General features: G+C 27.3%; 1 protein-coding gene across 1 annotated transcript; it reads left to right on the top strand.

Annotated features, from left to right (window-relative positions):
• Positions 1-3842: 3842 nt before the first annotated feature.
• Positions 3843-5315, top strand: LOC116141574. Its single transcript, XM_031427061.1, has 3 exons — positions 3843-3846; positions 3975-4267; positions 4773-5315. Exons 1-3 carry the CDS (start codon positions 3843-3845, stop codon positions 5313-5315), a joined length of 840 nt encoding a protein of 279 aa, XP_031282921.1.
• The last annotated feature ends 9777 nt before the right edge of the window (positions 5316-15092 follow it).

The raw sequence follows: 15092 nt of genomic DNA, 5'->3' as shown, positions 1-15092 counted from the left end.
TATTTGAGGGGGGATTGAGGGGTTTTTTGTTAACTTTTAATGTTTTATTATAAGGAGTGTTTTGTAAAAAAACAAACATAGGGGGTATTTTCTCAATTTATAAATCCTACATCGTAATACCCGCCCAATTTAACTTTTTTCTAACTTTTTTTAAAAAACCTTTCTCAAAAACACAAAATTTGAACCAAACGGAGCCCAAGACGTTCAGAAGAGAAAGGACATTTAATGATAATGCTCTTTGAAAAAATTGGGACCACAATTTTGAAGGTTCATGACAAAAAAACAAAAATGACGTAAGGCTATACACAAAAACACACACACACACATATATATATAATATATATTATATAATATTATATATATATATATATATATATATATTATATATATATAATATATATTATATTATAATATATATTATATATATATATATTTCGAGTGGCCTGACCCACTTCCATTTTTTTTTTTAAATACTAATATATATAATTTTTAGATTTTGGTCCACTCTAACAAAAATATTAATAGATAAAAATGTTTTTATAATTAATTTTTATTTTGACCCACTCTAACAGAAATTTTTGAATCCGTCACTTTCTCTCTCTCTCTCTCTATATATATTAAATTATTATTTATACTATAATTTATAAAGTGTAATGTTTGATGCCTTCAACATTTGGAAAAAAAAGAATAGGAGTCATAATTGGCCAATCATCTTTAAATAATTTTTATTATTATATTACATATATGTTGAATATATTCTTTACTCATATACCTTTTCCAGATGCCCTTAAAATTTATAATTAATATTATTTTTATTTAGCTAATAGAAACAGAAATTTTGTTTTCCATGACACCGTGATAAATATTTTAATTTAAAAATTAAATAGATGTGTATAAATATTTTATATTTCTAGACCTATCTTTATGGGTTACCATCAATTTGTTGGACAACTGTCTCGTAAATTTACTGAAAGAGACACAAGTTTGAGAAGGTAATTTGATTACCTTTAATATTACCAACAGTAAACATTATTTATAATAAAATATTACGTAATATTTTATTACTTGATAATTAAATGATAGAATCTTGAAAATTAAAAAAATTTTATATAATTAATCTTATATCACCTCAAACCAAATGCAACCGTAGTGTATTCCACTATTCTCGTTGTCAAGACTTGACATTTTCATTATAAAAAATATTGATCAAAAAAAATATTGATGTCACGTACATAAAGTTGGAAAGTTAGGATCTCAATTTTGTATGGAAATTCTTAGTTGTATATATATATATATGCGGATTCAGCCGCTTTTCGGGTGGCCATGACCCACTCCCAATTTTTTTTTTTTTAAATACTAATATATATAATTTTTAGATTTTGGTCTACTCTAACAAAAATATTAATGGATAAAAATGTTTATGTATAATTAATTTTTATTTTGATCCACTCTAACAAAAATTTTTAGACCCGTCACTTTCTCTCTCTCTCTCTCTCTATATATATATATTAAATTATTATTTATACTATAATTTATAAAGGAAGTGTAATGTTTGATGCCTTCAACATTTGGAAAAAAAAGAATAGGAGTCATAATTGGCCAATCATCTTTAAATAATTTTTATTATTATATTACATGTTGAATATATTCTTTACTCATATACCTTTTCCAGATGCCCTTAAAATTTATAATTAATTTTATTTTATATTTAGCTAATAGATCTATCTTTATGGGTTACCATCAATTTGTTGGACAACTGTCTCATAAATTTACTGAAAGAGACACAAGTTTGAAATTATATAAAAAAGGGACCAAAAATAGTTAGCTCTGTAACTTCTTCTTTAGGTTTAACAAAAAAAAAATCAGCAAACAACTCAACTCTGATCAGCTGTAACTTCTTCTTTAGGTAAGGAAGACAAAACAGTCAGTTTCTCTTTAAGAAATTGAAACCTATCTGCTCATACTCAATACTTATAAGTAATTGACTATTTAAAAATTAAAGAATCAAAATTTTACTCAATATAATTTAAGGATTCCTTAGAATTCTGAATAAATTTACCACAAAATGACATACTTATTCAATACTTTTTATAATTCACTTTTCTCATAAATTTTCAATATATATATAATTAATAAATCAATTTATGGGTTCTATAAGTTAATTTTAAAATTTTAAATATATTTTATTAAAAATTAATTTTATAAAATACTAATAGTTCTAATATATTGACTCAACTCATTTTAAAAAAAAAGGATTACTTTAATTAAAGTCAAAAGGAATTAATTAATTAACCGATTTATATTCATGTAATTAAAAATATAATCTCCTATTGTTTAAGCAAGGAATTAATTTAAAATTATTGATTTTACATGTTGCGAAATAATATTAATTTAAAAAAAATATTTAAAATTTTAAATAATGAATCCACATGCAAGGTGGCGGAATATTTGCAGCTTGCTTAATATAATTTAAACATAATGATAAAAATAATTCATTGCTTTATAATAAAGCAAAACAAAGTATACTATTTAATTTTAGGTATCATATAATAGTGAAACTAATTATTATCATCTTTTCGGTGATAATCATATTCAAAGAATAAATTAAAAATTAAGTTTGGTTTACATCAAAATCAAAATCATAATTAATCAAAACTCTAGCTAATTAAACACGTGTGTGCTACTTATTAGAAATCCACTGATTGTTTAACATCGTACACGGTTATTGTTTTCAAAAAGTATTAAAAATTGTTATAATGGTATATTGGATAAAAATATATTAGGTCTCGATCTTATAAGAATAAACAGACAGTATCACCTAACAAACTAATTTTTTTGGTAGTCGACAGTGCTACTGCTCGACTAGTGATGTAAACCTCCTAAGAAGATATATTAAAAAATAATCATGGATACAATTAAAATGAGTCGACTGCACAAAGGTATATAATAATATTTACATAATCAATAATCATGGTCATAATCTTATATTTAAAGTAAATAAAAAATTATAATCAAATCACAAGAGAATCTTCATCCGAAATTGGGGAACTTTCTAAGGGAAACATACTATGATTTGTCTCTTCATTTAATTATTAATTAATACTAGGATTAATGAGATTAGTTTGTATTATTATATTAACTTATTTAATTGTTTAATTAATCAAAAGAGATTTGTTTTTATTACTTTTATGAAATTATTTTGATGGCATGCACATGTCACATGTGCAATTATTATTATATTTTTGATAACAAAATCATGGTATCAAGTTCTTGCTCCTTCAAGACACCCAACAATATGGATATGGATTCACATAAACAACACTCCCCAAAAAATATATATATAATTTTAAGTATGAATTAACGAATTAATTATTTGGTTAATAAAATACAAAAAACGTTAAAAATTTCAAGATAATTTTTATCATACTTTAAGAAATATAATCGATAGAATCATATAGAAAAATCAAGAAAAATAATATGAAATAAAACACTGACATATGGTGCCTTCTCTTTCTTAGTGGCCCAACAAATTTATCAGATTTCAATTTCAAAAGTTTAATAAGTAGATAAATATCCACGATGTATAACGTGAAACTTATAATATATATCATCTATTGTACTAGTAACATTGAATACAAAATTAAAAATATGAAACTATGCAAGAGACTACCGTTAAAATGTACATTTAATTTATTTGACATCGAGTATTTCTTAAAACTATTGCAAAACCCTACAAGAGATTCATTTAATTATCAAAAACTCTCTTTAAAATTATTAAAACTTTCTATAAAAATATATATAAAAAACAAAAAACCCATGACAAGAAATATATATATAGCCAAATGGGTAGCTCCCTCAAGGTGGAACCAAAAATAGGGGTGTTCGGTTCCGGGTACCAAAAATATAAATAACAAATTGGGATGTATAACATTATTTGTTATTTATTTAGTTTGTTGTTGTCTTTTTTGTCTCAGAGGCCACGAGAGAAATACTCGAGAAAAAGAAGTATTTGACAAAAGAAACAGACCAATATGGGTGGACTCCACTTCATTATGCTGCATATTACGATCTTCCTCTCGGTGCAGAATTCTTATTAGAATTTGACGAATCCGCTGCATTCATAACTGACAAGGATCGTAAAATGACACCTCTTCATGTGGCGAGCAGTCAAGGGAGTCTAAAGGTAATAGAAAAAATTCTTTTTCATTCTCCACAATGTTATGAACTGGTGGATGCTAGAGGTTGGAATTTCCTTCACTTTGCTATGGTGAGTATAAATGAAAAAGATGTGGATGTTCTCCTAGAAAATCCACTAGTTAGGAGTCTTATACATCAGAAGGATGCCAAGGGGAACACTCCACTCCACTCCATGTTCTTGCAGCTTCAAAACGATATAATTCATTCGAGTTCCGCAGTACCAACTTGAAGCATAAAAGCAACCTTCAGGTTATCAACAGGCAAAATATTAGTGTCGAACATATATTAAGCTATGGCTTTCCAGAGCTTGAGGTAATAGCCCGCATCTTCACTTAGTATTAGTACATAGAATCATTCTCTAAAACAAATGTCCACATTTTTCTACTGGTACACTGGTAAAAAGAAAACTGGATTATATATGAGAAAATGTGATGGTATGCATTTGAGGATTTTCGTTAATATATATGTATGCAAATGCAATGTTGTGACTTGAAATTGTCATTTTCATTGATTTAATTAATTTAATTACTTATTGTTTTTTTTTTTTTTTTCATTGATTTACTCATCCAAAACAGCAAGAAATTCAAGCATTGACCCAAGAGGTTTGCAATGGACAACGTCCAAGAGGTGTTATCTGTAGTAGCAGAGAACCCATTAGTGAAAATGTAGGAGAACCCCTCAGTGAAGATATACTTGGAATGGAGAAAGCAAGAGAACCGCATTTGGTAGTGGCTGCGCTCATAGCAACAGTAACCTTCGCGGCAGCTTTCACCATGCCTGGTGGTTACCAAAGCGAAAAAGGACAGGATCAAGGTACTGCAATCCTAAGTAGAAACTATCATTTTCAATCATTTATTATAGCGGATTCCATCGCCATGAGCCTCTCTGTTTCTGCTGTCTTTATTCACTTTGTCATGGCGTTAAGCCAAAACTTAGGGTCTCTCTTCGTGATTTCATATTACCTTACCGAGTTTGCCATGCTAGCAATGGTGTTGGCTTTCGTTTTTGGCATTCTTGCTGTTTTGCCACCCTCTGTAGGGCTTGGTGGTGCCATTCCATGTATTTGCTTAGGCCTCTTCTTCCTTGTGTCAGTCTTAGTTGCAATAGTGAAACGTTGACAAAGACGAGGCGAGGAAACAAAAGTTACTTAACATGGTTCAGCTACCTAGCATGCAGAAGATCTAGACGGAATTTTTGTCTTTAGTGTTACAGTAGATGATGTCAATAAATTGTGTTTTTTTTTTCTTTTTATCTTTAGTGTTAGATAGTATCAGTAAATCTTTTTAATTATTGGGCCTTTACTAAACATTGATAAGATTACTACTTATTGGGCCTTTATCTACTAGATTATATGTTACTAATTATTATAACATATAAATCCTCAAATTTGTGCAAACCCACACTGTTTACTATGTCAATATCATTTAATTAGATATAGCTAGTATCAATATTAAAATTTAATATATTATTGATCAACGTCAAATATTATGTACTAAAATATCGTTATGGTATCGTTACTAATTAGTAACATATAATATGATCAAATTTGAAAGTAGATTATAATTATTTCGTTACTAGCAATTTTTGGATAATTTTATAATCTCCTTGTATATACAATTGATTGGTGTCATTATTTGAAAATAGAAAGAGAGCGAGCAGTGAACTTTAATACAGAAACACCCATACGTAATTCTATATTACTCTTTGTTCTTTGATTTTTGAAATGCTCCATTGATAATTTACTGCAAAATCTAGACAATCTGGCGTTGTGAAATGCTCCATTGATAATTTTTTAAGAGGTATTTTTGATTTTTACGTTTAGGCTTCAGTTTTAAGAATTAAGATTTGGATGGGAGAAGCTGATTCTTTAGGCTCTATCTACTTGGGCTTTCTGTAGTGGATTACAAGAATGCTATATACACCCCCTCTCTTTGGGAGTACACCACTAAGGTTCTTTTTCAGATAAGAGTTTACAAATGGTGAAATGGGTACATTTAAGATAAGAGATTCACTCTATATGGATAATTTTTTTTTTTTTTTTTAATAATTGAAGCATCCAAACAAACTTACGTATATCTCAACTAATCCTCAAGGGGAGTTATCCCACAACAACTCACTGTCATAGATCCCCAAGTAAATCATAGGGACTTATATATGTATAAATTATCTCTCATGTAATTGTAAAACCTGAACAAAAAATATGCAAACACTTCATACTTAAAAAGAGTATTTTAAAGTTTAAACCCTTCATTTATGAATTTGTTTTGAGTTCTACGTGAAAATTGGAAAGAATCAACTAAAAGGAAAAAAAGATTATGTATTTTTGAAGTTTAAAAATGCTTTCGATATATATATAATCATTATTAAAAACTTTATAATTATATAGTGAATTATTTATGCATATAGTAAGATTTGTATTAAAATTTCATAAATATAAATATGGCAACAAGAGAGACTTCTATGAATGTTAAATTAATTAAATAAAGCCTCCAAACTAGACTTCTCTCACTTTTTTTATCTCTTGAAAATTAAACCTCCTACCCTCTTTAGTCTACTTAAAAAATACAACATGATTCTTTTGAGAATGAAAAAATAAAATAAAAATTCAATGGTTTTATTAAAAAACAATTCAAATTCATGGGAAAAACAATGTTCACATCACCCACAAAATGTCAAAAAAGTGATTCCATTTGATTCATAGTCAAAAAAAAAAAAAAAAAAAAAAAAAAAAAAAAAAAAAAAAAAAAAAAAAAAAAATTGAATTTAACTAAGAAAAGTAGGTAAGCTAACTTCTTTCTTAGCCCCCTTTATTGGGTTGAAAGTTGAGGACCAAATTAAAAGTGGGCTGTAATAATAATGTGTTTGAAAGTGTTTTTTGTTTGACAGAAAGTGTTTTTTGTTTTGTAGAAACTGTTTTCAAATAGTTAAAAACACTTAAATATTTCCTATGTTCTTATTGCAATGTTTTGATTGAAATTGAGAAAGTTGCTTTTTATGTTCATGAAAGCACTTGCAGTGATCTTTTCTTTTTGTTTTGAAAATCATGTGATATCTATCTTTCCAAAAAGTGATTTAACCTAGTCTTTTTTTGAATTGCAATCAAATAATAATACAATTTTTTTTCAATCTCAAGGGGTTGGCCTACTGGTTAAGAAGGTTTGCTCTCTTCTTTGAATTCCTGGATTCAAATTTTGAGATTATCTATCACAATAAATTATGGTTTACCTGGTCCTTTGGGTTTGTAGTGTATTCATTGACCTTGAAAATTATTTAAGGTATGCGCAAGCTGGCCTTGGTACCTTGATTAGCAAAAAATAATAATAATAATAATACAAATTTTTTTGAGAAGAGCTCTTGATATTAGAAAAGTTCTTTAACTAGTAAATAAGTCTAACCAAATCGACACCAACTCTACTAAACAGCGGCTTGATACTGTAAGGAAACGCATAAAATTCAAAAGGAAAACGAAGAGACCATATAATATTTGTGAAAAATAAAAAATATGAACAAGTATGAAAGCAACTTTCTTAATCTTAGAATATTGCAAATTTGCAAATATTTCTTTATACATGTATGCAAGGACCACAAAATGGTCCATGTGTATATTCTATAGAGAAGATGTGAATCAAAACATATGAAACCAAACTATGCAAACTATCATAATTTATTTTTCATGGGATTCTTTCCAAATTCTTGTTTTCCTTTGCATTTGGAAGTACACATCAATTGTTTTTATATATCAATGGTTTAGATCTTCAAAATTATATGATGAAGTTTTTCATAGTTATAGTGGGGAAATTTTGCATAAACCCCCTAGGGTTTGTTTTAAAAATCTAAAAGATTAGCCGGTTTTAAGAATCACTAAACAACAAGTTTACCTTCAACTCTAAGAATTTACTATAATACAATGATGTTATCGTTAGGATTAGATGTGTTATTAGTAGGTCGAAAACTATAGCTATTCGTAAACAAGCAACCCTTATGACTCGACCTTTTGAACTCTATCACTACTCTGGCTTTAATATTATTTCTTAAGATGAAACGTTTAACATTAGACCAAAAATTATAACTGCTAACAAAAAACCAACCTTATTTCCTTAAACTATTAGCTCTATGCTTACAGTTAAACTATTAGTTTTATGTATACTATTTAGTTTAACCATTCGACTTCTAACACGGCAAAATGCTAACCTACATGGTTAATAGTTATTGGTACCAAATTTTGGCTAAAGTAACAATGTTACAATCATATAAGACAATGTTTTATTATCTATAATATATTAAATTAAATAGTAGCATACAAAAATATACGAATGTACATGTTTTGTATGTATTATGTTTCAATCCATGATTCTAATTATAAAATATTATCTCAAGTAGAATAAGTCAATGTAAAGTTACATCATTGATTTGTCATTAGATCTAAACATGTTTGATTCTAGACAACCAATTGCTTCTTTGCATGTTAAATATCTCACATTATTTGATTCCAGGTCATTAGACATTACAGTACCCTACAAAATATTTATATTATTTACCCCCTCAACTTTAAAAAACTACTTAAACACCCCCCTCTTTTTTTTTAAATGTGTTGTCTTAATATATTATCTTAAACCATGTGTTAAGATCACTGACCAACAAAAAATAGTTATATGAAAGCATTGAAATATGTGTGTGTGTGTGTGTTTTTTTTTTTATCTTTTTATAAACATTTTATTTTTACGTAATTAGATGTAATTAATAGCGTGCCAATAATTATTTTGGAAATCAACAAAATGTTAAAAGAAAGGTTAGGTTAGCATTTGACAAATAATAAAATATTAATTAAAAAGAAAAACAACAAACCGACCCATTTTCCCATTTGGGTCAGGCATGTGACATTTGACTGGCAGGTTTTATTTTACCTGTTCTAAAAGAATGTTCCAGATCTAAACATGTGGCCACAAATTTATTTGTTCAATCAATTGAAAAATAGCCAAATGCCCACAAATTTTAATTCCATTAATTCTCTTAATTGAAGATTTTATTATGTTATCAGGATACGTTTATCTCAAGATAACACTATCTCATACCGATTTTAAATTATAAATTTTTTATCCGTGGTCCAAAACTTTAGATTACCAAAAAGGTTATCTATTCAATTTTTACCGTCATATACCATATTTATGATTTACCTTATCTTGCGATTTACATAGTTTATTGGGATCAAATGACTATCCACCTTATTATTGTCAATTAAATTATAATCTAGATAATGTTATCCTATTATTGTAGTTAAATTTGATTATTATATACATTTATTCCAATATATATATATATTATGCAAGATTACCAATTTTATAGTTATTTAAAAAAAAAAGTACGGCTTTTTTTTTTTTTCAAAAACAAAGAATTATTCTAAACAAAAAATAAATCATTATAAAATTTGAAGAGAAAAAAAAAATATTAATTATAAATAAACATATGTCGCTGTATGACATAAAAAAATGGATTCACGTGGAATTAATAATTTAAACTCAGTGTTTTTCATGTGCTGTTTGTCAAAATCAATTGCTTTCGTTTTTCGGCGATTTTTCAACATCAAGAAATTAAATAATTTAATTATCTTTAGTTTATTCAATTACTCAGTTGATTAAATAATTAATCTAGTGTCATGCATGATGATATGGTTTTTAAATTTTTTTGTTCAAATTTTGATGTGACTAAATATATAATTTAAAATGCTTATCATATGTTTTAGTGCTTTACTAAATATATACGTAAAAAAAAAAAAAAACAAAAGAAAAAAATTAAATTTCTAAAAATAATTTACTCATATTACGACTTTAGTTTACAAATTAATTTAATAAATTCTCCTAAATTCTAGAAAATTCAACATATGTTTTTCGTTTTTGACAATTTTAAAAACATTTATAAATGGAAATAGGGTATGATTATATAATATAGTATAATATAATGTATTAAATTTCTTAGTTTGGCACGAGATGATAAATGCAAATAGGGTATGATTCACATGTTATATGTCAAAATCAAATTATTTTTGTTTATGTGAAGATGATTAATTTAATTGAGTTATAAATAGTTTATGTCTAGATAACTCTGTATAATATAATAGTGTCATATTCTCATTATATTTTTAATATAAAGTTTCCCACATGGAATTGGTTGCTACATGTCTACATCTTCCATACAAAATGATTCATTTTCAAATTATTTATTTCACATCATATGCTAAAATAGGTTTTTTTTTTTTTTTTTAAGCTGAACAAAATGATTCACTAATAAAAATAAAAAATAAATAAATTTAGATGAGTTTGGCTATATGCACCCGAAATTACTACACATACACTCTCTTATAAGTAATTGACTATTTAAAAATTAAAGAATCAAAAGTTTACTCAATATAATTTAAGGATTCCTTAGAATTCTGAATAAATTATCACAAAATGATTTACTTATTAAATACATTTTAAAATTCACTTTTCTAATAAAATTTCAATAGTTTTGATGTATAATTAATAAATCAATTTATGGGTTCTATAAGTTAATTTTAAAATTATAAATATATTTTATTAAAAATTAATTTTAAAAATTACTAATAGCTCTAATATATTGACTCAACTCGTGTAAAAAAAAATATCACTTTAATTAAATTCAAAAGTAATTAATTAATTAACCGATTTATATTCATGTAATTAAAAATATAATCTCCTATTGTTTAAGCAAGGAATTAATTTAAAATTATTGATTTTACATGTTGCGAAATAATATTAATTTAAAAACAATATTTAAAATTTTAAATAATGAATCCACATGCAAGGTGGCGGAATATTTGCGGCTTGCTTAATATAATTTAAACATAGTGACAACAATAATTCCTTGCTTTATAATAAAGCAAAACAAAGTTTATTATTTAGGTACCATATAATAGTGAAATTAATTAATTATTATCATCTTTTCGGTGATAATCATATTCAAAGAATAAATTAAAAATTAAGTTTGGTTTACATCAAAATCAAAATCATAATTAATCAAAATTCTAGCTAATTAAACACGTGTTTACTACTTATTAGAAATCCATTGATCGTTTGACGTCATACACAGTTATTGTTTTCAAAAAGTATTAAAAATTGTTATAATGGTATATTGCATAAAAATGGATTAGGTCTTGATCTTATAAGAATAAACAGACAATGTCACCTAACAGACTAATTTTTTGGTTAGTCGGCATGTGCTCGGCCAGTGACTAAAATCTCCTCCTAAAAAGATATGACATTTGAATTTAATTATCTTATAATCACAAATACATTAAAAAATAATCGTGGATACGATTAAAATGAATCGGCTGCACAAAGGCATATAATAATATTAACATAATTAATAAGCATGGTCATAATCTTAAATTTAAAGTAAATAAAAAAATAATAATCAAATGACAAGAGAATCGTCATCCTAAATTGGGGAACTTTCTAAGGGAAACATACTATGATTTGTCTCTTCATTTAATTATTAATTAATACTAGGATTAATGAGATTAGTTTGTACGTATTATTATATTACCTTATTTAATTGTTTAATTAATCAAAAGAGATTTGTTTTTATTGCTTTTATGAAATTATTCTAATAGCATGCACATGTCACATGTGCAATTATTATTATAATTTTGATAACAAAATCGTGTATCAAGTTCTTGCACCTTCAATGCACCCAACAATATGGATACGGATTCACATAAACAACACCCCCAAAAATATATATATAATTTTAAGTATGAATTAAGGAATTAATTACTTGGTTAATAAAATACAAAAAAATAAAAGATTCATCGCAAGATATTTGCACGTTAAAAATTTCAAGACAATTTTTACCATACTTTAAAATATATAATCGATAGAATCATATAGAAAAATCAAGAAAAATAATATGAAATAAAACACGACACATGGTGCCTTCTCTTTCTTAGTGGCCCGACAAATTTATCGGATTTCAATTTTAAAAGTTTAATAAGTAGATAAATATCTGCGATGTATAACGTGAAACTTATAATATATATATCTCATCTATTGTACTAGTAACATTGAATACAAAATTAAAAATATGAAACTATGCAAGAGACTACCCTTAAAATGTATATTTTATCTTGTTATTAATTATTATTATGGACCCCTTAATACGAACGATTTAATTTATTTGACATCGAGTATTTCTTAAAACTATTGCAAAACCCTACAAAGGTCAAGAGACTCATTTAATTATCAAAAACCCTCTATCTATTTCAAAGTTTCTCATAAACATTGTTTTACCCATGAGGAGTTGGTCCCAAGCCAAAAGAGTAGCTCGGCCACGGTGGAGCTACAAGGGGCCCAAAATGTAATGTTCAATGAATGAGTGTTAGCAAGTTACATTTACGGGGGTTAAATTTAAAGTTTGAAAACCAAGGGTGACACATTATATAGATTTTAAAAATGATTTATTACATGACTCTTATCGACATTTTGCATTCAAATATTATAAATTCTACATGGACAAATAGACGAACAACTACAACATATTATATCATTAAGTGTGATATTTACATAAAATCTGATTGGATGATCGTTCGTGTATTCGTTGCAGTTGTGGTGCACACTCTCTCTTGCTATTCAATGTTATATCATTATTGGTCCCAGATAATATACACCAATGATTCTTAGAAAATTAATTTTTATTTTTTTTCTTTGGTGTATTAATTGTTTGGAAGGACACAAGTAGTTAACGGTTGTAAACCAAAGATGAATGAAATATTATGTAGGCACTGAGGAAAGCATGAATTCACTAAAGCAATGTGACAAGTTGCCCATTTGCCCAACCGTAGACATGACAGATGATTTTTTTTTCTTGCCTAAAAATCAAACTTGGCAATTTGTATCATGTTTTAATTGACTTTGACTCACAGATAGAGTGCCTCCTATTGAAGAATGTTCTCAAAGTTTGGTAGGTTTTGTTTATAAATAGAATTTTAAAAATTACTAAGGTGAAAACCATTTTACAGCTTATAATATATAATTATATGTTGATGTATGCCTGATCCAAACACTTATAATATATAATTATATGTGTTGTCCGCTTTGGACCTTGAGACTCACACAGTTTTGTCCTGAAAAAGATACATTTGGATAGTAAGGGTGTTCTTGTGCTATATAAGTGATCAAAACCCTCGTCTTCTAATCGATGTGGAACTTTGGCACTAACATATCCCCCTAAGGGACGAAGGGCTTGGGAATGGCTTAGGTCCTCCTTTTAGCGTCAACTGTTAATATATGTCGGATCCAGACATAGAGTAGGTGGGTTTTCAAAGACATTGTTTGCTTTAGACCCTAAGACTTGTTTTGTTCTGAAAAGACGTCTTTGGATGGTAAGGGTGTCCTTATGCTATATAAGCAACCAATGCCCTCATCTCCAACCGATGTGGACTTTGCACCAACATTATCCATATAGTATAATGTTATTCAATTTTTAATAAACAATATGATTCACTAATAAATATTTATATATGGGTTTAGGAACTTTATTATACATACAATTATATTTAAAATATAATGTTATAGTAAATCAAATCATGGACCATCCTTGAGAGAGGAACATGACTATGTGTTATCATGTGCAAGATCTATGCCAGCTTTTATAAACGTTTTTTTTTTTTTTTTTTTTTTTTTTTGTTAATTAATGTATTAATTTCCAATTCTTAATTAAAATAATTAGACTAAAATTTTTAAATGATTGTTAGAATTGAAGAGATTATGATTGTGGGTTAAAATGGAAATGGGTGATTAAATAATATAATTTAAGCATTTTTTTTAAAGCAAGTCAAAAGTACAAAATTTTCTTTGTTTTTTAATATCAGTAAAACATAGAATTATATCGTAAAAATAATTATGAATGCACCTAATTTACACTAATATATAATAATGAAAATTTGTAGCTTTTTTTTTTTTTTTTTTTAAATTAGATGTCTACTCTAGACTATAAGAATATGCTAAAAGACAAAATTCGAGCCAAATTTCTCACAAAATAATTTTAAAAAGTTATACTTTATAGAGTGCGTTTGGTTCAGGGAATATTATATTATTGGAGAATATTGTATTACTGGAAAGATATATTACTGAGGAATCTTTAGAGAAATGTGTTTGGTTGGTTAGAACAAATTGGTGGGTATGTTATAATAATATGTTTGGTTGGGAGGATAAATGAGTAAGTATGTTATGTAGATTACAAAATTACTTTTTTTTTTTTAAAATAATAATATAATATTATTTTTTAAATTATTTCTTTTAACCCCATATATTTAAAATTTTGCTAAAACACCACAACCATATAAAACTTTAATTTGTAGCAAAATCACCCCTACCCACCCCAAGCCACTGTCGGTAGCTAGCCACCACCACTAGCAGCCGTCGTAATGGCGCACGACCTGCTAGACCTGGCTGGTCGTGCGCCGGTAAGTCCTAATCCAGCCATGGATCAAAACGGCTTAGATCTGGTCGTGAAAAGGCCACAGATCTGATGCCAGATCTATGGCATTTCATGGCCACATCTTTGGCCGTGAAACGACTAGATCTGGTCGTTTCTGGCCATGGATTTGTAATCCATGGCTGGAAACGTCTTTACCGAAACACGACTGACAAAATCTCGCTGGTCTTGCCTTGATATGACGAGTTTCACTGGCGGCCGGCGGTGATCTTGGGTGATTAGGGGTATTTTGTTAACTTTTAAGCTTTTTTGTGGCTAGGGTGTCTTCGCTATATTTTCAAATGTAGGGGGTTTCGGCTAATTTTTATTTGGTAGACATATGAAGACAAATGTGTCCGAAATGATAAAAGATTAAAGGCAAAATATGATCAAAATTAAGATTACCT

This window comes from Pistacia vera, unplaced genomic scaffold (genome assembly GCF_008641045.1).
Source record: "Pistacia vera cultivar Batoury unplaced genomic scaffold, PisVer_v2 Contig40, whole genome shotgun sequence".
NCBI classification, from domain to species: domain Eukaryota; kingdom Viridiplantae; phylum Streptophyta; class Magnoliopsida; order Sapindales; family Anacardiaceae; genus Pistacia; species Pistacia vera.
This window is presented reverse-complemented; position numbering and strand designations above follow the sequence as displayed.